The sequence below is a fragment of the Polypterus senegalus genome, chromosome 6 (genome assembly GCF_016835505.1).
Source record: "Polypterus senegalus isolate Bchr_013 chromosome 6, ASM1683550v1, whole genome shotgun sequence".
In the NCBI taxonomy this organism is placed as follows: domain Eukaryota; kingdom Metazoa; phylum Chordata; class Cladistia; order Polypteriformes; family Polypteridae; genus Polypterus; species Polypterus senegalus.
Window position 1 is genome coordinate 10,598,443 of NC_053159.1, and position 26,970 is coordinate 10,625,412.

Below are 26,970 nucleotides of genomic sequence, written 5' to 3' on the forward strand. Positions count from 1 at the left end.
ACTTTGCGTTTTCTTTTCCAACAGATATCGTACCACAAGCATCTATAGTAATAAAAAGCATTACATTTGTATTTTCAACAGATGGCACATCACAAATATTATTTTTATGAATCCCATACCAAATGGCATATAAGAAACACATATGCATTACATTTGTCATTTCTCTGATGGTACATCACAAACATTTGCAGTAATAAAATGCATCACATTTGTCTTTCCAGCAGATGGTGCATCACAAATATTAATGCTGTCTTTTACGAATCCCATACCAAATGGCAAACAACAGAAACGTTTGCATTGCATTTGTCTTTCCAACAGATGGCACATCACCAACATTTGAACTAATGCATTTTATTACTACAAATGTTGGTGATGCGCCATCTGTTGGAATAACAGATGCAATGCATTTTATTTACTACATTCATTACCAAATACATTGCAGTAGATGGAGGTCTGCAAACGTTATTGCTGAGGTCCTCGTTGATTGTTTCGATTTCATACCTGTCTTAGCTGGTTGATCAGTAATTTAGTAGAAATACACGTACACCTGGATGACTGGACATGTGGATCACGTGTGACGTGAGATTTTTTCATGAACTTTCTAATATTGTTTGCCATTGTCCATCGGTGGTTACCATAGTCTCCTGTTTAATCAGAAATGTAATTGTTTTCTGTTCTGCATAAAAACATCAGATGAAAACGTTTTGTCAGCCATCACTGAAAGCTGCATGGAGTAAGTAACCTCTCTTGTTTGGGTAGAGTATTCCTTTAGCAGAGCCAGAGTATAATGTATAGTATAATGGAGTGCAAGAATCCTTACCAACAGACTGTGCTTGCTTAAATGCTTCTTAGGTATTAAACATAAGAAAATCACATGGTCAATAACTTGGAAATGCACGCAGGCAAATGAGACTGGCACGTGCCATTGCATTAATGAGACTCGTTTGAGATACGTTGGAGGTGTGATCCACAGCAAACAAGGCGGCATTGTGTGTGGCCATGTGAGGAACCCTGCCGAGCGAGAAAGTTCTGGCTTGTTGCATAGGCGGTGTATTCCACGTTAGCAAGGTCACGGCCGCGGTCTTGAGGTTGGCATATAAAACATCACATTCCAGGAGATGGTTTTCCTGCTGCAATGAAGTGTCCTTTTCTCCAGATATTTTCTTTGTGCAGGTGGCAGGAAGCGAGGGTGTGCCAATGCCGTTGGAACTGCTCTAGCTCAGCTCATGTTGGTGCCTTTTGTGGGCTGGGGTGGAAGTTGTACTTCACATCACTGGCTGATTTCTGTAGATATTTCTGCAGTTTATTTTGGCAGGTGAAATTGGGTATATTATTCCTTTGGTATGTGTGTAAGTGTATGTGTGTGTGGGTGGGTTGGTTATTGGCACAATGATGTTCTGGCAGTGCATAAGACACTACCCCACGCAGGAATGTTGAGAGAGCACCTCAGACTGGCTTTCTGCCCTCACCCAGGGCCAGTTGTGGTCGAGTGGGGAGAATTAAACAGCCCAAAAATATGCCCCCTTTAACTCTCTGATTTACCATTGTCACAAAAACCAGAGACGAGAGTCATAAAAAGGTTTGGGGCAGCCACCCATATAATGTCCCCTGGCTGCAACTGGGTAAATTGGTAGCACTGATGGGCACAGATCAGAGTCCAAGATAGAACTCATGAGTTTAGTTGAATATGGCAGCTTTAAAAGCCAGAAAGGGAAGTGAAGTCATTGAGGGTAGAAGTGGAAGGGTCCTCTTCCATAGGCCCGGACCCAGAAGTGACGTTGTAAAAAAGGGCCAGAACCAGAAGGCTCTTCGTCCATGGGTTCTACACCGGAAGTGGTGTCATGCAAGGGCCCAGAAAAACGGAAGTGACATCATTATGACCAGAACCGGAAAGTGATGTCATCGAGAGTGGAAGAGGAAGGCTCCTCTTCCATAGGCTCGGACCCGGACGTGACATCATAATAAAGGGCCAGAACCAGAAGGCTCTTCGTCCATGGAACTGACAACATCCAATGGGCCAGAACTGGAAGTGATGTCATTATGGCTGGAACCAGAACTGACGTCATTGAGTTTGGAAACTGGAAGTGGCATCATCGGTGCCAGGCAGAATTTCCTGTGAGCGGTCTGCAGGAAAGTGAGAAAAAGAGTCCGCGCCCTCCGCAACCCCCTGGTTTGGCCGTGGAATTACTCTCATTTAGACCTTTTAGCTGCCTCCCATGCGCACATATGTGTGTGTGACACCATCACAAATATCTCAACAGCAGGGGTCCAAAAGCAGACGGAAAGGCCCCTTGGTAGACAAACTAGAGCTGCTCTTTCTGCGGGTCTTCTTGAGCTCCATCCTGCGGGTCAGCTCCCCATTCTGGGGAGCTTTATAGGGCTCTTGACTGGAAGGGGCGGAGTCAGTTGCCATCACGATGCTGCTTCTCAGAGCTATGGAGAGAAAGGGAGGTGACACGGTTAGCAACAGCGCCCCCTCTCATCCAGGGGTGGTACGACACGCCTCTGATGAGCCCGGAAGGTGCTCTTCCAACATGCATATGTGACACGTGTATAGAAGTGTACTGCAATAGCTGTATTCAGATTTCAAGTTTTCAGAATTATTTCCATTTTCCTTGATAGAAATTCATTTTTGTTTTATTCATCCATCCATTATCCAACCTGCTACAGCCTAACTACAGGGTCACGGTGGTCTGCTGGAGCCAATCCCAACCAACACAGGGTGCAAGGCAGGAAACAAACCTCAGGCAGGGTGCCAGCCCACCACATTTTTTTGTTTTATATTCCTTTTATGTTTATGAAGAATAAGTTTATGGGCAGTTTGAATTACTTTTATCTAGTGATAGTAAAGGGCGGCACGGTGGCGCAGTGGTAGCGCTGCTGCCTCGCAGTTAGGAGACCCGGGTTCGCTTCCAGGGTCCTCCCTGCGTGGAGTTTGTATTTTCTCCCCGTGTCTGCGTGGGTTTCCTCCCACAGTCCAAAGACATGCAGGTTAAGGGGATTTGCGATTCTAGATTGGGCTTGGTGTGTGTGTGTTTGTGTGTGTGTCCTGCGGTGGGTTGGCACCCTGCCCAGGATTGGTTCCTGCCTTGTGCCCTGTGTTGGCTGGGATTGGATCCAGCAGACCCCTGTGTTCGGATTCAGCGGGTTAGAAAATGGATGGATGGATAGTGATAGTAAGTAGTTGGTGTTTCTGTTGATTTCTTTTGATTTATTGTGACAGTCCAGGTTAGTCCCACACTCCATGGTTAAACCCAGAACCGTCGATGATGTACCCTGAGGATGAGGACACATACAAGGGGTCCGCAAGGGGTCGTGGATTTTTTTGTTTTTTTCCACAAAGTGTTCAGTGCATCAAAAGTGCGGCACTCCAACAAAGTCAATAAAATAATCCATTGTAAATTCCAGGTGCTAAAAGGTGGAGGCTAAAATGTCCCAAAAATCAAGAATGAATAATCTGTTAAAGCAAGGAGAAAATCCCAGACAGGATCAAAATTTCGAGATTTTGATGAAACGCAACGTTTTAGATCACCCTGAGTCGGAGAATATCATTTTGGGAATTATGTGTGTAAACACGACAACTTGCGTACGCTTTCACTTCGGTCAGCCAAATGTTGCATACAAGTATGAGGTACAAAGCGTAGATTTCTATCAACCTTTGGGCTATTTCCGCTAACTGGAATTGGTGCTTTACCTTTTATTCGTTCAGCTGCAGAGTCCGATTTATTCAACTTTACTTTTTTAATAATTGTTCAATATATTATTATATATTATTATTATATACTGTGGTATTGTATGAGGAAGTCAGGAGTGGCAGAGAAGTATGTCAGAGTGGTACAGGATATGTACGAGGGGAGTGTGACTGTGGTGAGGTGTGCGGTAGGAGTGACGGAGGTGGGATTACATCAGGGATCGGCTCTGAGCCCCTTTCTTACTTGTAATGGTGATGGACAGGCTGACAGACGAGATCAGACAGGAGTCCCTGTAGACTCTGATGTTTGCTGATGACATTGTGATCTGTAGCGAGAGTAGGGAGCAGATTGAGGAGACCCTGGAGAGGTGGAGATCTGCTGTAGAGAGGAGAGGAATGAAGGTCAGTAGGACCACCACGACAGAATACATGTGTGTGAATGAGAGGGAGGTCAGTGGAATGGTGAGGATGAGGGAGTAGAGTTGGCGAAGGTGGATGAGTTTAAATACTTGGGATCAGCAGTACAGAGTAACGGGGATTGTGAAAGAGAAGTGAAGAAGAGAGTGCAGGCAGGGTGGAGTGGGTGGAGAGGAGTGTCAGGAGTGATTTGTGACAGACGGGTACCAGCAAGAGTGAAAGGGAAGGTCTACAGGACGGTAGTGAGACCAGCTGTGTTATATGGGTTGGAGATGGTGGCACAGGACACAGAGCTGGAGGTGGCAGAGTTAAAGATGCTAAGATTTGCATTGGGTGTGACGAGGATGGACAGGATTAGAAATGAGGACATCAGAGGGTCAGCTCAGGTGGGATGGTTGGGAGACAAAGTCAGAGAGGAGAGATTGTGTTGGTTTGGACAGGAACAGAGGAGAGATGCTGGGTATATTGGGAGAAGAATGCTAAGAATAGAGCAGCTAGGTAAGAGGAGAAGAGGAAGACCTAAGAGAAGGTTTATGGATGTGGTGAGAGATGACATGCAGGTGACGGGTGTGACAGAGCAAAATGACGAGGACAGAAAGAAATGGAAGAAGATGAACCGCTGTGGGAGACCCTAACGGAGCAGCCGAAAGAAGAAGAAGATATTATTAATTTGATTAGATTTGTTGTCGATGGTTTTTTAAGATAGATAGATAGATACTTTATTAATCCCAAGGGGAAATTCTCATACTGCAGCAGCAGCATACTGATAAAAAACTATTTTAAATTAAAGAGTGATAACAATGCAGGTAGAACAGACAATAACTTTGTATAAAAATCTAATCATTGTCTTACGGTTTACTCCTCAAATATCCATTCCTATATCTGAGTATATGTGAGCGTCGAGGGGAGACGTCTCCCTAATTTTTTCTAAACAGCAATGAAAGTGTTTTACAGCTGTTCTTCTAGCTGCCATTGCTTTGTCAGTATAGAAAAGAGACGCCATTACAAGGGCAATGAGAAACTTTTCTGTGTTTTCACCGAACTCATGGAGAAGCGAAATCGGAGTTCTGCATGAACAGTGCCCGGGCCAGGACTGGAACTCAGGGGTGCCAGGCGCCAGTCCTAACTGCTCTGTTATCCACCGTATTTTTCCACATTCTGCTTTTGTGAAGTCCAAGATTTGGGGATTTTCAAGTAAGAGATGTGAACACCTTTAGCTCTGGGTTGGCAAGCTTTGCCTTATTGAGAGAAACCAAACAGGTTGTTTCAAGTCCTGATGGGTCCTATAGAGTATAACGCTAACTTGGCCTTTTGTTAAATGTACCAAATGTCACAGGGGAGAACATATTTGCTTCTCTTACGTACACTTTTGCTGTGCGGTAGAAAATCCCAGGAGCATTTTCAGAATTATTTGAACTCACCACATTTGTTTCAGCTGTTAAGCAACTGTGGAAAGTTGTTAGGGGGTAGTAGATATTTATTTAAGTTTGCGGATCCATCTGTTCAAGTGAAATTGGAAGAATCCTACAAGAAATGAATGAAGAGCCAAAAAAGAAACAACGGAATGAATTTTTGTCGTCAACATGTTGCACCATCTGGGCAGCAATTACTATGAAGTAGTAGTATTACTGAAAACAAAGTAAAGCGCGAGACCAGAGGTATTACAAATAAATAAATATTAATAATGCCTTTTATATTAACAGAAGAATTCATAATACTGACCTCTAAACCTATGACATTTAAAGTTCTCCCTTCATGCCACTGCTGCTGCGATGATTGGTAACTGCTGTACTAAATGGCAAGAGGAGGATGTGCCGAGTCCCCTCTCGTATCACCTGCTCCTGAAAGTGTTTGATGTCCCTGATTGTCACCATGGAGGCCTCAGCACAGCCCTGCCACTCTCCTGATTTTCAGCTGCCACCGCTGCCGCTGCGTAAATGACAAGTCGTGGTGCCGCTGCTGCCCTTCTGTAGCAACCAGGCAGTGAGGCGTCTTCTCACTAAGAGCTTCTGGTTACCACCACTGGATGCCACTGTAGATATCACTAAAGGGACACACACACAGCTGGCTCGGGCATACGTGAATAGTAGCGCGCCACCAGCTCACTTAGCTTCTTCACAAGCCTTTTCATCGTCTCTGCCTACCAAATTCTCCATTGCTCTGGACACTTCAATGGCCCAGGAATAACATGGACATGTTGTGTGCTACTGCATGTCTAAAAACCACCATTATAAGACACTGGTTTGAGCCTACTTCTAAAATAAAAAATAGTGAAGACACTACAACAACAACAACATTTATTTCTAGAGCACATTTTCATGCAAATAATGGAGCTCAAAGTGCTTTACATGATGAAGAAAAGAGAAATGAAAGACAAAGTAAGAATTAAAATGAGAGAACACTAATTAACATAGAATAAGAGTAAGGTCCGATGGCCAGGGAGGACAGAAAAAACAAAAAAAAAAGAAAGAAAAAATAAAATCTGCAGGGGGTCCGAGGCCACGACACCACCCGGCCCCCTGTAGGCATTCTACCTAACATCAATGATCTGTCCTCAATGTACTCTGGGTTCTCATGAAAGGACTTGATGATGATGGTCATGTGGACTTCTGGCCTTTAATCCATCAATGTAGGACATCACGGTGCTTTGATCAGGTGGTGGTGGCGCAGATCACAGACCAAAGAAAACTGGACAAAGAACAGAAGAGAGAGTAGGGGTCAGTATGGACTTTAGAGCCACCATGAATGGTAATGATAATTAATTGAATATACGGAACATCAGGATTAAATTAAAATGAAGTTATGAGAAGGCCATGTTAAAGTGATGTGTTTTCAGCAGTGTTTTAAAGTGTTCCATCGTATTAGCCTGGTGAATTCCTATTGGCAGGCCATTCCAGATTTTAGGTGCATAACAGCAGAAGGCCGCCTGCCTGCCTCACCACTTCTTTTAAGTTTAGCTCTTAGAATTCTGAGCAGACACTCATTTGAAGATCGAAGGTTATGATTTGGAATATAAGGTGTCAGACATTCCGATATATAAGATGGAACGGGATTATTTAAAGCTTTGTAGACCATAAGCAGAATTTTAAAGTCGATTCTGAATGACACCAGTGAAACATGCAGACCTGTGGGCCTCAAACAAAACGTCAATAAAAAGGTAGTTAGGAGTTGACACTTGATGTGTTCTTTCAGTTAACCTCAAAACATAAAGTATTTATTGCTTGTGGTGACATCGTGATCCCCTTCTTCTCTTGGTCCTCCTTGATGAACTGAGGATGGTCATCAAAGAAGTGGGGCAATAGAATGTGTCATTATTAACAGCAGCAGCTCAGGACCCGGCGGTTGAAACTCTGAAACAAAGCAAGTTGATCTTGGGGTTGTGGAGAAACTGTAAGTTAAAAATGAAAAAATTATATTATTGAAAAAAAAAAATTAAAATTAAAAACTGTATAAGTTAAAATAACAAATTAAATAGACATTATTGGGTGTAGTTCACCAATATAATGATGAACTCCATCATAAATTTGTGTCTTATCCTGTATATTTATTTATCTGTTTATGGATTGATTTGTTTTAATAGCTCTTGTAAAAAGCCAAATTTCCCCCTTGGTTTATCTATCTATCTATCTATCTATCTTGGTGACTATACTAAAATGTATCTATCTATCTATCTATCTATCATATAGTGCCTTTCTATCTATCTATCTATCCTGCTGACTATACTAAAATGAATCTATCTATCTATCTATCATATAGTGCCTTTCATATCTATCTATCTATCTATCTATCTATCTATCATATAGTGCCTTTCTATCTATCTATCTATCCTGCTGACTATACTAAAATGAATCTATCTATCTATCTATCATATAGTGCCTTTCATATCTATCTATCTATCTATCTATCTATCTATCTATCTATCTATCTATCATATAGTGCCTTTCTATCTATCTATCTATCCTGCTGACTATACTAAAATGAATCTATCTATCTATCTATCATATAGTGCCTTTCATATCTATCTATCTATCTATCTATCCTGCTGACTATACTAAAATTAATGTCTGAATGTAGTCCACCGATATAATGATGAACCTGAGTATGAATTCTGGACATGTGTTCACCGTGTCCTGGGGGATTATCGATAGACGTTCCCACTGATGCCTAAGATATAGAGTTGTTGATTCTTGTTTTATCTTTTATTAAACCTCTAGGTGTTATAATGTATTTTATTACTTGTGTTGGTTCATACAGAGCAGTGCTTCCCAACCTTTTTGGTGTCGTGACCCACTTTTTCCCATTAAGGTGCCTTGGTGACACAGATGTGTGTCCCCCCTTGGTGGCTCAAGCAGTGGGGTGATCGAGTGCGATCCTTGGAGTGATTGTTTCCCATTTGTGACCCACTACCAGTACTTGAACCGTCAAGATAGGCAAATCCGATCTGAGCAAAACATTGGAAATGAGAGACGAGGCTTGTAAAGCGGTCGTAGCCTTGTAGCTTTCTCCCTTTCTCATGTTTTTGTCTTTCCTAATCCTTTTTTATGAGCCCTGCCCTTTGGTCTTATCTACCAGAATCAAACCATTTTCTGCTTTCATTTTCCGAATAACAAGACTGGTCTCAATAGCTCTGCACGTTGGGAGCACGTTGTTCTTTTTTCTGAAGACTCTTATTTTCTGTCGTTGATTAGTAGGGTCTGCTTGTTTCTTAGTCACTTGACTCTGTCTTGTAGTCTTCACATTAGGAGTTGTAATTCTCCCAGAAAATACGGAAGCACAGATGGCCAAAAATAACAGGATGTGTGCTAGTTTATATTTGTCTTCCATGGCTGGCTCCTTCAATATGTAGCCCTTGTAATGAGGTAAGCAACGGCTCCTGAATGTAATCACTTTAGCTGGGTAGCTGGAACTGTGGGTACTGCTGACCTGTGAGCGTGTATGGTGTGGGATGTTGAGAGAAAACTCAGTAAATGTAGAAGCAAAAGTCTCTCCGAGTACAGAGGTGAAGTCACACGTGCCGCGCTCAGCAGGGATTTGTCTTGTGCTGTGGATTAGATGTTGTCATTAGAGCTCTCTGAGTGTCACAGCTTTGAATGTGAATCTGTGTAATGCTGCCCTGGCGCTGCCACTCACGAAGGTGTTGTAAGTTTGATGACAGGCACTTTTACTATTACTTGTGCCCAAGCTTTGCTTTGTTTAGTAAAGACAATTAACTGTGGAGGACGATCTGAGAGATGGTCCAGTGTTTTGAAGGGTGATACTCTTTGTACAAATGTTGAGGTGTTTGTGTACATCCAATATAACGACTTTCATGGGCTGTTCTTTTATATAATGACTAGCTGTACGCCATGACTATGACAACATAGTAAGGACACAGGAAAAGCTTTAAAAATCAATAGATGTTGGCACTGTATCTGATCGTGTTCAGCTCTGACGGGAGAGCGTTCCCCTCGTGGGGAGAAAAGCGCATGGCCGTGACGTCTCTGGCTATCAGCAGCTACCATCTAAGACACACGTAGCTCTGATCTCTCTCTCAAAAACGTCAAACGTTACTCCTTAACAAACTCTAGATGATAATGTCTGCTGAACAAACAGGTAACGCTAGCTACAGTCATATGAAAAAGTTTGGGAACCCCTCTCAGCCTGCATAATAATTGACTTTCCTTTCAAATAAAAATATAACAGTGGTACGTCTTTCATTTCCTAGGAACATCCGAGTACTGCGGTGTTTTCCGAACAAAGATTTTTAGTGACGCAGTATTTAGTTGTATGAAATTAAATCAAATGTGAAAAACTGGCTGTGCACAAATGTGGGTCCCCTTGTCATTGTGCTGATTTGAATGCCTGTCACTGCTCAATGCTGATTACTTGGTTGGATGAGACGGTCAAGCCTTCATAGACTGGAGTGTCAAATCATGAGTGGTAAAAGGTATTTAAGGTGGTCAATTACAAGTTGTGCTTCCTTCCCTTTGACTCTCCTCTGAAGAGTGAGACAGCATGGGATCCTCAAAGCAACTCTCAGAAGATCTGAAAACAAAGATTGTTGAGTCTCCTGGTTTAGGGGAAGGCTACACAAAGCCATCTCAGAGGTTTAAACTGTCAGTCTCAACTGTAAGGAACGGAATCAGGAAATGGAAGGCCACAGGCACAGTTGCTGTTAAACCCAGCAGGTCTGGCAGGCCAAGAAAAATCCAGGAGCGGCATATGAGTAGGATTGTGAGAATGGTTACAGACAACCCACAGATCACCTCCAAAGACCTGCAAGAACATCTCGCTGCAGATGGTGTATCTGTACATCGTTCTACAATTCAGCGCAATTTACACAAAGAACATCAGTATGGCAGGGTGATGAGAAAGAAGCCCTTTCTGCACTCACGCCACAAACAGAGTCGCTTGTTGTATGCCAATGCTCATTTAGACAAGCCAGATTCATTTTGGAACAAAGTGCTTTGGACTGATGAGACAAAAATGGAGTTACTTGGTCAGAACAAAAAGCGCTTTGCATGGTGGAAGAAGAACACAAACACCTGCTACCTCCTGTCAAATGTGGTGGAGGTTCCATCATGCTGTGCCGCTGTGTGGCCAGTTCAGGGATTGGGGCCCTTGTTAAAGTCGAGGGTTGGATGAATTCAACCCAATATCAACAAATTCTTCAGGATAATGTTCAAGAATCAGTCACAAAGGTGAAGTTACGCAGCGATTGGATATTCCAACAAGACGATGACCCAAAACACAGTTTGAAATCTACAAAGACATTCATGCAGAAGGAGAAGTACAATGTTCTGGAATGGCCAGCACAGTCCACTGACTTGTATATCATTGAAAATCTATGGGATGATTTGAAGCAGGCTGTCCATTATCAGCAGCCATCAAGTTGAACTGAACTGGAGAGATTTGGTATGAAGAATGGTCAGAAATACCTCCATCCAGAATCCAGACACTCATCACAGGCTATAGAAGGACAGCATCGAGAGGCTCAAAGGAGCAAAAGGAGGCTCAACTAAGTATTGATGTCATCTCTCTGTTGGGGTGCCCACATTTATGCACCTGTCTAATTTTGTTATGATGCATATTGCATATTTTCTGTTACTCCAATAAACTTAAAGTCACTGCTGAAATCCTACAGTTTCCATAAGGCATGTTGTGTATTAAAAGGAAGTTGCTAGTTTGAAAGCTCAGCCAATGAGAAAAAAAATCCAAAGAATTAAGAGGGGATCCCAAACTTTTTAATGTGACTGTAAGTGGAGGCCAGGTGCGCTCCAACACGTGGCGACAGGTAGACCAACTCGAGCAGAGGTTGGCGATTGAATGTTGAAGGACCCACTCCCCTGCTCTCGGCCCACAGCCACTCTGTTGGATTTGCATAAATAAATCTGTACCACAAGCGAACTCTGGTACTTAGCACGATGAGAGAAGTCGCAAAATCAACCGGAAAGTTCAAGCAAATTCTAGAAAACAACCCGATCTAAATCTGTTAAGTTATTCTCTCGTGAAAAGTGGACAGACAGACAGAACGTGCTTGGACCTTGAAATTTTTAAAACCGTTTCTTCGCGAGCACCTATGGGCCAAGGGTAACCTACATTCCAAATTTCAAGTGCCAAGTCCTCATGGTTCAGGAGATTTCGTGATGAGTGAGTCAGTGGTATTTGACTTTTATATATATATATATATATATATATATATAATAAATTCATTACAGCTTCTCCACGACCCTGCTCTGGTTAAGTGGCTTCTGAAAGGGGATGGAGAAGAAGTTTCAGAACAAAAACAAAGATGAAGTTTTGAGATGACATAACAACTGACATTACTGCATCTCTATGTATGGTGAAAAGAAGCCCTTGAGAAACCTGTGAAAGCTCTTCAAGGATGTGACCCTGGCATGAACCTGTGGGTCAATCAATATGGCATGAATGCTGGACTGGCATCCCATCTAGGGTAAGCCTTACCTGGCAGTTGATGGACTTAATGACTTCATAATCCTGTGTGTGATGGCTTAACCAGCTGGGAGAAATGTTTGTTTTTTTTGTCATCACACTAGTATCATGGGTTTGAGGGTCACAAGGAGCTGTGGCACCCCTCAGATGGGGAAGTAAGACCACCCCAGAGGTGCACGATTGTACTTGGCCACAAAAATCTGGGAAATTTTCAGATGCCTTAGCACCTGCCATCACTGTGTCTCTTTGCATGGTGAAAGGAAGCCCTTGATAACCTCTACTAGGAATTAACACTAGTCATGAACCTGTGGCTGTGGGGTCAATCAATATGGCGTAAATGCAGGACTGGCATCCCAAGTGGGATAGAAATGTGACGACTTACCCAGTTTGGAGAAATGCTTTTTTTGTCATCATATTAATATCATGGGTTTGAGGGTTAGCAGGAAGGATGGGGCATCAGGAAACCCCATTGGTGTTCTGATGCATTTTGGGCACAAGATGCCATAACATCTGATATGACTGAGTCTCTTTGCATAGGGAAAGGAAGCCCCTGAGAAGCGTGTGAAAGCTCTGCAAGGAGGTGACCCTGGCATGAACCTGTGGCTCAATCAATATGGCGTAAATGCTGGACTGGCATCCTGACTGGGATAGAGTGTGATGGCTTACCCAGCTTGGATAAATTCTTTTGTTTTGTCATCATACTAATATCATGGGTTTGAGGGTTAGCAGGAAGCTGCAGCACCTCTCAGATGGGGCAGCAGGACCCCCCATGAGTGTACAAATGTTCTTGGGCACAGAAATCAGTGAAATGTAGAAATACCATAACAACTGACATCACTGAGTCTCTTTCCATGGTGAAATGAAGTCCTTGAAGATATCAGAAGCCTATGAAAGCTCTTTAAGGAAGTGACCCTAACATGAAGCTATGGCTATGGTGTCAATCAATATGGCATTAATGCTGGACTGGCATCCTGACTGGGACAGAGTGTGATGGCTTACCTTGCTGGGAGAAATGCTTTTTTTTGTCATCATATCATGGGTTTGAGGGTTAGCAGGAAGGATGGGGCAACAGGACCCCCATTGATGTCCTGATGCATTTGGGCCCAAAAATAGGGGAAATTTAGAAATGACATAAAATCTGATATGACAGAGTCTCTTTGTATGGTGAAAGGAAGCCTTTGAGAAGCCCGTGAAAGCTCTGCAAGGAAGTGACCCTGGCATTAATCTGTGGCTCAATCAATATGGCATAAATGTGGGACTGGCATCCCGACTGAGGCAAGGAGTGAAGCCTTACCCGGCAGTTGATGGACTAAGTGACCAGACCGGGATGGCTCAAGGTTCCTATCTAAATTATATAATAAATTGACTGGTGGGTGGGGGAGAATGATTACTGGGGACAGTTTATCTCCCAGGGTGAAAAGTGGCCCTGCTACTCTGCCGTGGTCCCAGTTTGGACTCCCGCATGGTTTCATGAGACATGTAATTCGGAAGGGCAACCCTGTCGGGATCCATAGGTGCTGCCAGAGGGCCCTACCATGAGAAGGTCTCCTTACTTTGGGCAACTTCCGCGTGACCTGGAAGTGCTTCCACCATTCTGTGCCATGACATTGCAGAGGTACTCCCAGGTCTACCATTAAAGGAGTCATCTCACCTCATTTAGGTCAGAAGGAGAGTCGCCGATACTCACCAGAGGAGTGGAAGGAGAGGACAAGAAACATTTAATCAGTTTTGGTGGGCTGTGATTGCCTGTTTATTTGAACCCAGGACTGTGTTGGGTGTAATTGTGTCTGGGGTTTGGGCCTCAGTGGTGCCAAATTTGTGAATTTTGTTGTATTTCAGACTTTTGCTCTTTTCTACTCACCATTTTTTGGATTAGAACCATCAGGATGAGAACAGGCTATTCCGTGCAATAAAGCTCACCAGTCCATTCTGCTTAATTCATCTAACATAACATCAAGTCGAGTGTATTTTCATCAAGATTTGTGTATTAGGATTTTGTCTGCTTCAGGATTGCCTTTTTCAGGCAACTCCTTATGCCTTTTGTACTCTTTAGAGCTTCACTATTAACAGAGCATTTTCCATCCATCCATTATCCAACCCACTATATCCTAACTACAGGGTCACGGGGGTCTGCTGGAGCCAATCCCAGGAAGGCAAGGCAGGAAACAAACCCCAGGCAAGGCGCCAGCCCACCGCAGGGCACACACACCCACACACCAAGCACACACACTAGGGATAATATAGTATCCCCAATGGACTTAACCTGCATGTCTTTGGACTGTGGGAGGAAACCCACGCAGACACGGGGAGAACATGCAAACTCCACGCAGGGAGGACCCGGGAAGCGAACACCTAGGTCTCCTAACTGCGAGGCAGCAGCGCTACCCACTGTGCCACCATGCCGCTAACAGAGCATTTTTTTTTATGGAAATACATCTTTTACATTTCTAAAGATTCTACATTTCAGTTTCTAGTTGGGGTCTGATGGTTTTCCCCCTCCATTGGGAATTTTGATTCATTTTCTGGACTTAATGCTTAGGAACTCTCTGGTTCATAACACAATGGCAAACTGATTGAGAAGGTGACGTGTCTGCTGAGCGTGAAGCAAATTGCTAAAGTCTGTTATATGATAGGCAGCGATGAATGACAGCCCGTCAAGAGTATGCGGTGCGTCAGCGTGCTGGTTACTCATGTACTACTAGGGCTTGAGAGGAAGGGTGGTCCGCGTGTTTTATAGTAGACTAGCAAAATACCCGCGCTTTGCAGCGGAGAAGTATTGTGTTGAAGAAGTTATGAAAAAGAAAAGGAAACATTTTAAAAATAACGTAACCTGATTGTCAATGTAATTGTTTTGTGACTGTTATGAGTGTTGCTGTCATCAAGGATTTGATTATCATTATTTCCTTCAATCAGGTTCGTATTTGGAGGACGTGTTGTGTTCAAGTTACATTCCGTGTTTGTCAACCGTTGTAAAGATAACAGGTTTCATTCATCGAAGTGATCACTACCCAAATCGGTACTCGTGAATCTAAGATGTTTAACTGGCATTCCCGGTATTAAGTTGTGGATTTGCCTGCGAATATTTAGCGGCAGCGTGTCTATGAACTTAATTTAAACTTAAGCTTTACACCGTTCTTTCCTATTGATATGTCTACAAAGGCTTGTTCAGCGTCAGAGGGTTGTTCCTTTCTTACTGCATCAATAAGCAGCTCGTCTTCCTCTTTATCTGAGACATCACACACTGCATGCACGGGTTTACCTTTCCCAGTCCTGCAAACTTTAGCGAAGTGGTTCAATTCACCACATTTTTCACACTGTCCTCCTTTAGCTGGTCATTGACTTTTTCAATCGTGTGCTTTGTTTCCGCAGTAGCTGCACTTATGAATATGCTTGTATGCGTCACTCGCTTCATATTCTTTTGCTGCCTTCTCAGTTGTGTAATGCGTTTCTTGTTCAGCCCTCCTTGGAGCTCTCACTTGTTCTCTGCGTACTGCGTTCACAGTCAGTTCACGTGAGACCCTCGGAGTACATGCATCGAAGGTTCTCAGCTGTGCTTGTGCTATCTCGTGCGATCTCGCGATGTCCACGGCTTTATTTAATGTTAGCTAAGGCCCGGCACTTAAAAGTTTCTCTCGCACTTTCGCTGAGTTTGTGCCAAACACTATTCTGTCCCTGACCATCTCATCTTCGTTTGCATAAGCACAGTCCTTCACCCGCGAATATTTAGCGGCAGCGTGTCTATTGGATTGTTGCTGACGGACGGCCTTATATGGGCAGGCACTCAATTACGTGGGAGGCGTGACGATGAGGGACGCAACTCCGCCTCTCACGGCGACCGAGCTGCAGGCTATAGCCGTATATATGTACGTAAGTAGGTTCCAGTTATGACCATTATGCGTAGAATTTCGAAATGAAACCTGACTAACTTTTGTAAACAATGAGCCGGCCAAATTTCAGCCTTCTACCTACACGGGAAGTTGGAGAATTAGTGATGAGTGAGTGAGTGAGTCAGTGAGGGCTTTGTCTTTTATTAGTATAGATGATAAAACATAATCTTCAATGGTTGCTGTAACTCCGGAAAACTTACATCCATTCTGATCAAGCAAATACTTTTGTGAATTTAATATTAACTGTCTGGGATTAGCTCTCACTTGTACTATTTTGGCATTTCCGTACTGAATTCCTTTGTGTTCAGGTGTTTTATTAGTAAATGTGATTGTGAAGTAAATATTACATTATGTACTTCTGTTTCTTTTTTCTTATGAAATAATTGTTGTCGATGTCTCCCTCCAAGTACTACCTTTCACCATTTTAAACATGACTTGAAGTTATAGCGCCTTGAAGTGTGCCACAGACCATCTAAGGACAGGCATTTTTTATCGGAGCGTTTATTTGAATGATTCCATTCCAAAACTGTCCACTTTGCCACCATGCAGCTCGGGCAGTTTTACAGCTTACCCCGCTCCACTTAATCTTTTTTAGTGGGCTGCTACATTTATTGCCCACCCTAAGGCCCCATTGTTGGGCGCTGCTATTCACAGCATTGTTGATAGCCTTTTACTCAGCTGAGACCACAGTAAGCAAAGGCCGATAATGGAATTGGGGCGTATGAAATGTTCTTATGGTCACTACTTGCCCTCAAGGAATTTTATCCAGTAGGTCGCACCACAATGAACAAATCATGTTTGGAGGGCTTCTGGAGCTGCCATTGTGACTCTGCCTTTCCAAAGGTGTTTTAGTAGCTGTGCTACATAAAAGATGGGTGCTGACTGAGGGAGAGCTCAAAATGTCACCCGGAAACTCTGTGCTTGCATCATTTAGAGGCAGTTCCTGTGTGCGTGGGCCTAGGAGTTCTCCTATTAGTGTATGATGCAAAACAACCTGAACATTAATAATAATAATAATAATAATTCTTTGCATTTAGATAGCGCTTTTCTCACTACTCAAAGTGCTGAACAATTGCAGGTTAAGGGCCTAACAGAGTCTCTTTTGGCATTTACGGGATTCGAACCGGCAACCTTCCAATTGCCAGTGCAGATCCCTAGACTCAGTGCCACCGATCTGCATTGAAGGTTCACGACTGGCCAGTGACAGTTAACCAGAGTTAAATTTCTAGACCTGGACAGATCATGCTGTAATTCCATGAGAAATCATTTAGCGTAGTCGGCAGGATTTGGCCCATGAATGGGTGGAGTGTAGTGGCAGTGCACCACAATGAGTAAATCATGTTTGGAGGGCTCTGGAGCTGCCATTGTGCAGATGTGGTTCTGGTTGACAAACGCTGGGTTAGTGCTGACTGAGGGAGAGCTGCCATTGTCACCAAGAAACGCTCAGCCTGCGTTGTGCAGAGGTAAATCCTGTGTGCATGGGCCTAGGAGTTCCCCTACCAGCTAACACTACAACAGAGCGCCTTCAGTAGGCCTTTATAACCTGGATGTTGCAGGTTCACAACTGGTCACTGACAGTTAACCTCATTGTAAGTATCTGGACTGAAACAGACCATGGTGTGATTCCATGACAAATCACTTAGCGTAGTTGTCAGGATTTGCACCATGAGTGTGAGTATGATTGGCTTATTAGATATTTGCAATAACAAGCAGTTGAACAGGTGTACCTAATATAGTGGCTGTTGAGAGTGTGTGTTGTGACGGACAGCCGGGTCCCATGCCCGGTCGGGACGCCTCTGCTGCATATGTCCCGGGGTGCCACCATGGACCGTGCAATACCTTCCCGGGGCGCCTGGGGCAGTCTCCCTGGCCGTGGGTCCTTCCTCAGTCTCCCCCGTGGCTTCATGGGACATAGAGTCCACCACAGCCCGGTTGGGAGATGGGGTGGCCGCTAGGGGGTGCAGCGGAGAGCCAGCCGCCACATCGGACGACTTACCAGCCCCACCTGGAGATGCAATTAAAGCCAGTTGGTCAGGCACCTGGAGCACTTCCGAGTGGGCTTTAAAGCAGGCAACCTCCCTCCATTTGGGGCCGGAATTGGGAGGAAGAGGATGAGGTTGCCTGGGAGGAGTGGTGGTGCCAGAAAGGCTTGTATATAGTGTGAGTTTTGTGCTTTGGGACTGTGTATTGCCTGTGGGTCACGGGGTCCTGGATTGCTTCTGGGTGCACAGCCGGCACTTCTGCCACACTGGGGAGTGCCAGCGGAAAATTGTTGGGAGGCACCTCGAGCAGATCCGGGTGATTATAAAAGGGGCCGCCTCCCTGCATTCGGGGTTGGAGTCGGGAGGTCGAGAAGACAAGGTCTTGGTGGAGAGGCAAGGAGGCGGCCTGTAGAAGGCATTGTGTTGTTGGCCTGGACTTTTGGGGACTCTGGGGTTGTGTGTTGCACCTTGTAAATATGAGTATGGACAATAAATGTTTGTTAGGTGATTTAAACGTGTCCGCCTGTCTGTGTCCGGGCTGCTTTCCACAATATATATATATATATATATTTTTTTTACTCGTGTACCACGCGCCCTCATGTAAGACGCACACCCTAATTTTTACAAAGGAAATCGCGAAAATCATTTTGCCCCGTGTACGACGTGCGTTGTGATAGGAAGCGTTTAGAGAGAGAGCGCAAGCGAGAGAGGGAGAGAGAGAGAGAGAGCCCAAGCAGAAGAAGTAAACATTACAGAATTACATTTCCTCGTCTATGACACGCACCTGATTTTCTAATGCTAATTTTCGGGAAAAAATGTGCACCTGGTACGCGCATAAATACGGTGTTTATATATATATATATATATATATATATATATATATAATGTGTGTGTGTGTGTGTGTGTGTATGTGTATGGATGTAAATATGCATATACAGTAATCCCTCCTCGATCGCGGGGGTTGCGTTCCAGACCCCCCCGCGATAGGTGAAAATCCGCGAAGTAGAAACCATATGTTTGTTTGGTTATTTTTATATATTTTAAGCCCTTATAAACTCTCCCACACTGTTTATAAATATTCAGCGCAGAGTTATACAGCATAATCCCTTTGTATTCTCTTAGATATTAGGTAAGATTCATTGAAATTATGTATATAAGCACACTGTTTATATACAGTAAAACCTAAATATTATTTTAAAGATATCGAGTGTTTCCGATATCACATATGTTACAGCCATTACGATAGACAGGCCACCAGCAATAAATACATTCAATGTAAGAAAAATAGTATACAGTAAATGTGTGAAGAGTGACACTAAACGTACGTATATGTACTAAGTACTGTGAGTAGAAAATTAATTATGGTTACTCACCAACAATGACACGATGACTTGTCCGATAACAATGAGTTTTATTTTACTGCACAACAAAGGAGAGCGTTACAGCCCTTAAAGGAGCCACTTCAGGCGATTGTGTAGCACTGCCGTTGTTCTTCTTCAATCCAAATCCCTAAAGCAGATTCCATCCGGACTACTGCCTTATTACATCCACTTACAACTTGTTTTGCACCCTGGTTAAAAGGACACTGCAGCCGTAGATCTTCTATTCCTTTCCTACTTTTTAAATAAAAAGAATCGTAGCCTTCAACAAATCCAAAACGTTTACTTTTTCGACAATCGTTAACATCTTACGATTGCGCTTGGGCACGGCCCCTGAAGCAGCAGCAGATCATTTTGGAGCCGTAATGAAGGGCTTGACTATACACAAAGATAAACACAAAAGAGCACAACTCTTTACACAGCGAAACACGTTTATGCTGAATGAGTGAGACGAGACTTCCTGGTTAACACTGCATTCAGCTGGCAGGAACTTAACTGCGTGCTCTGATTGGTTAGCTTCTCAGTCATCCGCCAATAGCGTCCCTTGTATGAAATCAACTGGGCAAACCAACTGAGGAAGCATGTACAGGAAGTAAAAAGACACATTGTCCGTAGAATCCGCGAAGCAGCGAAAAATCCGCATTATATATTTAGTTATGCTTCATATAAAATCCGCGATAGAGCGAAACCGCGAAAGTCAACCTGCGATATAGCGACGGATTACTGTATGTGTGTATGTATGTATGTATATGTATATGTATGTATGTATGTGTATGTATATATATATATATATACAGTATATATATATATATATATGTATTGTGAATGAGAAATAAGAGACAGAAACCAGCGTTAAGAGTTGGGGAACTGTCCCTGCATAGTGTATAGTACTTAGGCAAGAAGTTAGCGCTGCAGTACCGGTCGCGAGCATAACAAAAGTCACACTGCAGACAAAGAACAGTTGCCCAGGGGAAGGATTTATATGTTGGAACCAGAAATGTACCAGCTGTAGGGGCAATGAGACTCAGATAATGGTGATGTCATCAGAGGGAGCCGGGAGTGAGGACATCAGCAGGGAATCGGACTTGACATCATCATGGATGGACGGTGGGTTGATGCGGAAGTGTACGTTTGCTGTTGTCTTCGGCGTGTCAGGTTATGGTTTGTCGGGTCTTCTTGTTTCCTGGTGAGGAAAAGAGAAAGGCATTAATGCGCTGTCCTGTAACCCCGTCTTGTGCTTTTCCGCCCTCCTTCGAGCCCGTAGTCTGCCCCCTACTCGCTCGTGTGTGATAGTATATGTAAAAGTGTATATAAGATGACGCATGAGCAGCTATGTGTAATTCGTAAAGGTTTGAATTATTTATCCTCTCAGGGGGGCTACATCTGAGACGTCTGCCTATAATTATAGCATTTGATGTCCATAGATTTACATTTACTCTGTCGACTTTTTACCAAGCAATAAACCGTACATGCTGGAGCCCACCCTGTCAGCTTTGATGGGTGAAAATGACAATTTCCGTTTCAAGGCGTATTTAATGTTGTGAATGGTGAAACCGAAATGAATAAGTGAAGAAATAATGAAATAAATACATGAAGAAGTAGGAAAAAAAAATAGAGCATTTAATATTCGTGCTCGGCGGTGGGCTGGCACCCTGCCCAAGGTTTGTTTCCTGCCTTGCGCCCTGTGTTGGCTGGGATTGGCTCCAGCAGACCCCCGTGACCCTGTGTTAGGATGTAGTGGGTTGGATAATGGATGGATTATTATTCATGCTGGTGTGTAATTGTGTTTTTAATTATACATTATCACATTTCACTGTACAGGGTGGTCCAGATCTAATTATGCAGATCCAGATCATCTGGTTGACTTTGATTTAAGCAGGGATGATTCCAGTTCGGCACAAAGACGATTGTTCATGTCGTCAGTTCGCACACTTCTCGTTGGTTCAGGATTTTTCTATGTTATAAACTTAATAAGTTATAGCGTAATGCAAATTGCATAATACCACCCTATACATTTATGTGTTTAATTTTGTAACCTCGTCCGCAATGTGGTCCTGTTGGCTCCATCAGGTGGTCACCTCTGGTGTCCAAGTCTGAGGTCATGGTGCTCCACCAAAACAGGGTGCAGTGCTGCCTTTGGGTTGGGAAGAAGGTGCTACAACAAGTGGAGGAGTTTAAATATCTCAGTGTGTTGTTCATGAATGAGGTGAGAAGAGCGTGAGAAATAGATAAGCAGATCGGAGTGGTGTCCGCAGTTCTGTGCACGTTGTACTGGTCTCGGTTGTAAAGCTCTCGATTTACTGCTCGACGTACATTAATGTCCTCATCTATGGCCACGAGGTGTAAAGTGACCGAAAGAACCAGATTGTGGATACAATAGTGGAAATGCGCTTCCTGCACAGGGTTGTCTGGGCCAAGCCATTGAGATCTTGTGAGGAGCGCAGACATTCGGATGGAGCTCAAAGAAGTGCTGAAGCTCCTCTGCATCCTAAGGAGCCGTTTTTGTAGGGTCTGATTAGGATGCCTCCTGGACGCTTTCCTGTAGAGAAGTTTTGGGTATGTCCAACTTGGAGGACTCTGGGACACGTTGGTCAAATTTCATACTCTCATTCTGGCTGGGAAACACCTCACATACCCCATCTTGAAGGAATTGGAAGAGATGATGGGGAAAAACATTATCTAAGCATCTTAGCTTGGACTGCTGATTCTGCCACCCAGGCTAGATAAGCAGTAGAAAATGTATGATTGGATGGATGGATTGATGGATGGATGGATAGATGGATGGTGTGACGCATGTACTCCTGGGGATCACCTTCAAGGCTCGACTGTAGTAATCGATGTCACTCTGGGCTGAGAGGAGCCCACTCACGCTTACAACCTGCTCTGTTCTGCCCACGGTTTGGAGAAACCACCCAACGTAGATGTCAAGTCCCGGCCCACGACTTCTGGAGTAAGCCCCGCCCCCGTTCTGGGCTCGGCATCCACTATCCGAACAGGAAGGAGGCGTCTTTGAAGACTTGGACTTACACAATCCAACATGGCCGAACCTGAGTGACTACCTTGGGTTGTTGCTGCCAACATTTCTCTTGTACCCTCGGGCACACGTGGTGTTTTTGATGTTGAAGTTAAATTGGATTTTTGCCACATTTGTGCTCCAACAGAGTGGTCTGTGTGCCCTGTGACACGATTACAATGGATCTTCAATTTTGTCCGAAATGTTCCCCCATGTAAGGTCTAGATAGATAGATAGATACTTTATTAATCCCAAGGGGAAATTCACATACTCCAGCAGCAGCTTACTGATAATAACAATATTAACTTAAAGGGTGATAACAATGCAGGTGTAACAGACAATAACTTAGAATAATATTAACGTTTACCCCCCGGTGGAATTGAAGAGTCGCATAGTGTGGGGTCTCCTCAGTCTGTCAGTGGAGCAGGACGGTGACAGCAGTCTGTTGCTGAAGCTGCTCCTCTGTCTGGAGATGATCCTGTTCAGTGGATTGCAGTGGATTCTCCATGATTGACAGGAGTCTGCTCAGTGCCCGTCGCTCTGCCACAGATGTTAAACTGTCCAGCTTCATTCCTACAATAGAGCTTGCCTTCCTCACAAGTGTGTCCGGGTGTGAGGCGTCCTTCTTCTTTATGCTGCCTCCCCAGAACACCATCGTGTAGAAGAGAGCATTCGCCACAACCGTCTGATAGAACATCTGCAGCATCTTATTGCAGATGTTGAAGGACGCCAGCCTTCTAATGAAGTATAGTCAGCTCTGTCCTCTCTTACACAGAGCATCAATATTGTCAGTCCAGTCCAATTTATCATTCAGCTGCACTCCCAGGTATTTATAGGTCTGTACCCTCTGCACAGTCACCTCTGATGATCACGGGGTCCATGAGAGGCCTGGGTCTCCTAAAATCCACCACCAGCTCCTTGGTCTTGCTGGTGTTCAGGTTTGAGTTGCACCATTTAACAAAGTCCTTGATTAGGTTCCTATACTCCTCCTCCTGCCCACTCCTGATGCAGCCCACGATAGCAGTGTCGTCAGCGAACTTTTGCACGTGGCAGGACTCCGAGTTGTATTGGAAGTCTGATGTATGTTGGCTGAACAGGACTGGAGAAAGTCCAGTCCCCTGTGGTGCTCCTGTGCTGCTGACCACAATGTCAGACCTGCAGGTCTGACACGGTTAATCCTGTATGATGAAATGTCTGATGAATGGAAGTTACTTCTAAGTTTCTATCAAAGGAGTCTGCCTTGCGCCCTGTGTTGGCTGGGATTGGCTCCAGCAGACCCCCGTGACCCTGTAATTAGGATATAGAGGGTTGGATAATGGATGGATGGATGGATTCCTGACCTTCACATCAAATCTGTTCAGTGATTTCTTCACCGTTTTTGAGTCACTGACTGTGACGATGCGGGTTCTGCTCCAGCCTCTGAACCCAACACCATCAGTAACGTAACCGGAAGAGCTGGACAATGAGGACACCTAACAAAGCAAAGGGAAAAAGGTACAAAGTGCAAACAGTGCTTTTATTCACAATGAACAAAACAAACCGTGTCCAAATAAAAAGTGCAGTGCTCCAAACATCAATAAATTAATAAATAATCCATGATTATAATAATATAATAATAATAAGCCTTTGGAGTTTTTTTTTGTTTTTTCTGTCCACCCTGGCCATCGGACCTTACTCTTATTCTATGTTAATTAATGTTGACTTATGTTTATTTTTTATTGTGTCTTCTATTTTCTATTCATTTTGTAAAGCACTTTGAGCTACATTTTTTTTGTATGAATATGTGCTATATAAATAAATGTTGATTGATTGATTGATTGATTGATTGATGAAAAACACTGAAAATGTGGATGTTAAAATCCCAATAAATAAATCCTTTAAAATCGAGGTTAAAAGCCAGCCCCTTCTTTAACTCTTTCAGGGCTGATGTCGACTTTTGTCAAAATTCAGGAGTAGAGGACGGTAATCGGCTGTAAACTGCAACCAAACTTGCCCTTACGTTTTAGTTCGACTCTCTTTGCCGGAAGGACAGTTACGTAGCTTTGTTGATTTGACCTCGACTCCCTGCGTGTGAATGAGTAGTGAAGAGTTAACAGCCTCTAAATTGGCATCGACATCTGGCGAGCTCCATGGACGTATTATGTATTATCGCTGAATCGGACTCTGACTTTTCAGACTCTGAGTTTGACGCAAGTGATCTAGAGATGGATATCAAAAACGACAGTGAGGTACCAGCAATCAGCTGACTGTGGTGCTGAACACTTTCGTGTAGCATTCGCCTTGGAGGACCACCACTTATGATGACAAGAGGTACAATCCAGATTGTGTCACACTACAACTGCCACCGTCGCCCGCCTGCTGTGCGAAGACAGAGAGGTAGACGGCCCGCCATGCATTCCTGCTGGCTATCGAGCCACCCCTGTGCAGCCACTGCTGCCAGAGATGCCAAACAGGTGCCAATAGCAGCCACAGCACGCAGCAACAGATGGTTTATGTTGATTGTATGTGTGAAGCCATTGCTTTGTGTGCTTTTCAGAAAACTGAGTTTTTTGGAAAAAAAATGTAGCCATCAAGGAGTTAATTAAACCCGTTCTTTAATTCCATGGCTTGTTGCTGCTCTCGTGGTGTAATGGCAGACATTTGTGAATTTGCTGATTTTCTCTTTTCTAAGAGCTCTGGGGACCTGAGCAGATCGACATTCCTGAGACCTTCACCTTTCTTTATTTTCAGATATTGTATGACGGACACCAGTTGTTTTGTCTCATTTTGTATCTCATTATTGTTTGGCTGCTAATTAAGGAGTAAGAAACAATTAAGGGGTCTGAGTCTTCAAGAGCAAGTCAATGAAAATGAATTCAAAAGAAGTTAATTAGCAGCAAAGACAGGTCACTCATTAAGAAATGGGTTAGAATGAAAACCTACAGCAGCCACTGCGGCCCTCCAGGACCCCTGGTATAGAGAATATAAATGTTCATTTTTATCTGACCTTAACCGACCCCCTGAAACCCATCCATGGATCCCCCCCCCCCTCCCAGGGGTTCCACGCACCTCAGATTAAGAAACCCCCGACTTAGACTGTCCCACTGTGTCTTCTCTTAATGTACTTTTCAATGAAAGAAAAAAAAAATCCCAACGTGCCCATTGGTGGCAGGGTAAGGAGTTAAAGTGGAGCCGCTTTGTCTTTGGAGGGCTGTTGATCGCTTTCCAGATTCTGGCAGTTTACATTTTGCGCGGCGTTCTTTAGTTACACGACAATGACCTTTGGCTTTAGCAGACATTCAGGTTTATTCATGCTCATTCATTAGTTTAATCTGTCTTTGGCCCGAAGCCTTACTTTGGAATTAATTTGGAGTAAATACTTCAAAACACCCTTTGTGTTATGTTTATTGATTTTAGAAAGATAAAAAAAAGGCTTTGAAGAAAAAGAAGGGATAAAAAAAAACACAAGTGAAGGTATATCTGTGCAGACCCGATGGACCGAGCAAGCCTAAACACGGAGGAGGCAAACATTTTGGATTTCATTGTTCGGGTGCTCACTGTACCATTAGTGGAACAAAATGCATTCGGTAAGGAGGACGTCTGGGTCATCTCTTTGAGTGCACAATGTCTGAGTCTGCCTTATCTAGAGAGCAGGAGAAGAAATATGTGCAGAATGTGGCCTGTAGGGGGCGTCTCTGACCCCCAAAACCCCAGACACAACTCCGGTGGACACTGCTTCAAAAAAGCCTTCTTTTCTATAGGCTTCTGTCTTCATCTCTCTCTCTACTCCAGGTGAGCTTCATCCTACTCAGACTTCCAGCTCTGGTGAGCCCCTGGGTGAGATGGAGAGGTTTTCTTTATGCTGTAACTTGGGAGTACTTCCAGTGCCCCCCAGTACTGCACCCCTGAAACACTTTCCAGGTCAAGTGGAACCATTTGAAAACATGGAATCCTCCTCCCTGCAGCTCCCCCTGGTGGCTCCCAAGAAGGCACCCAAGGGCAGCCCACTGGGATTACAACATCCATGTAGCCCTGTGGGTGTGTATCAGCACCCACCGTGTTAATCCACTTAATCTTCTATTGATATTCATATTCATTTTATTATTGCGATCAGGAAGGGAATGCCCACTATAGATAGATAAGAAAGGCACTACATGAAAGATAGATAGATAGATATGAAAGGCACTATATAATATTAGTATACTAGCAAAATACCCGAGAAGTAGTGTGTTAAAGAAGTTATGAAAAAGAAAAGGAAACATTTGAAAAATAACGTAACATGATTGTCAATGTAATTGTTTTGTCACTGTTATAAGTGTTGCTGTCATATATATATATATATATATATATATATATATATATATATATACATATATATATATATATATATATATAGTGGCAGTAGGGGGCACTAGTGCTCCCTTGAACCATCAGGTATAACTCCAGACACCAGGTAAAAGTCCAAGACTTTTTATTTTCTTTCACAGTGCACCAAGCACCCTCCACACTACTCATATATTAAATCCAATAAACAATACTCTTTTAAACCCTCCTCCTTGCCCAGACACTTTGCTCCTCTACCTCCCAGCACAGCTCAGCGTCTGGACTGAGGCACTGTCCTTTTATAGCCCCTGACCCGGAGGTGTTCCTGTCCCAGCAGTCCACAGTTCCTTATTCCTTCCGGGTCAGG

At 43.7% G+C, this 26,970-nt stretch overlaps 1 protein-coding gene across 9 annotated transcripts in view; it reads left to right on the forward strand.

Moving 5' to 3' along the window:
* The window catches only part of LOC120530784 (nck-associated protein 5-like), a 746,735-nt gene that overhangs the window by 251,982 nt on the left and 467,783 nt on the right, over positions 1-26,970 (forward strand). Inside the window, exon 1 of one of the 9 annotated variants that reach the window (XM_039755388.1) lies at positions 8,767-8,967. The exons of the other annotated variants lie outside the window; for them this stretch is intronic. Within the exon in view, the coding sequence (XP_039611322.1) occupies positions 8,963-8,967 (5 nt within the window). The 5' untranslated portion in view covers positions 8,767-8,962. Of the gene's footprint in view, positions 1-8,766; positions 8,968-26,970 lie in introns of those variants that run through there. 9 annotated transcript variants of the gene reach the window in all.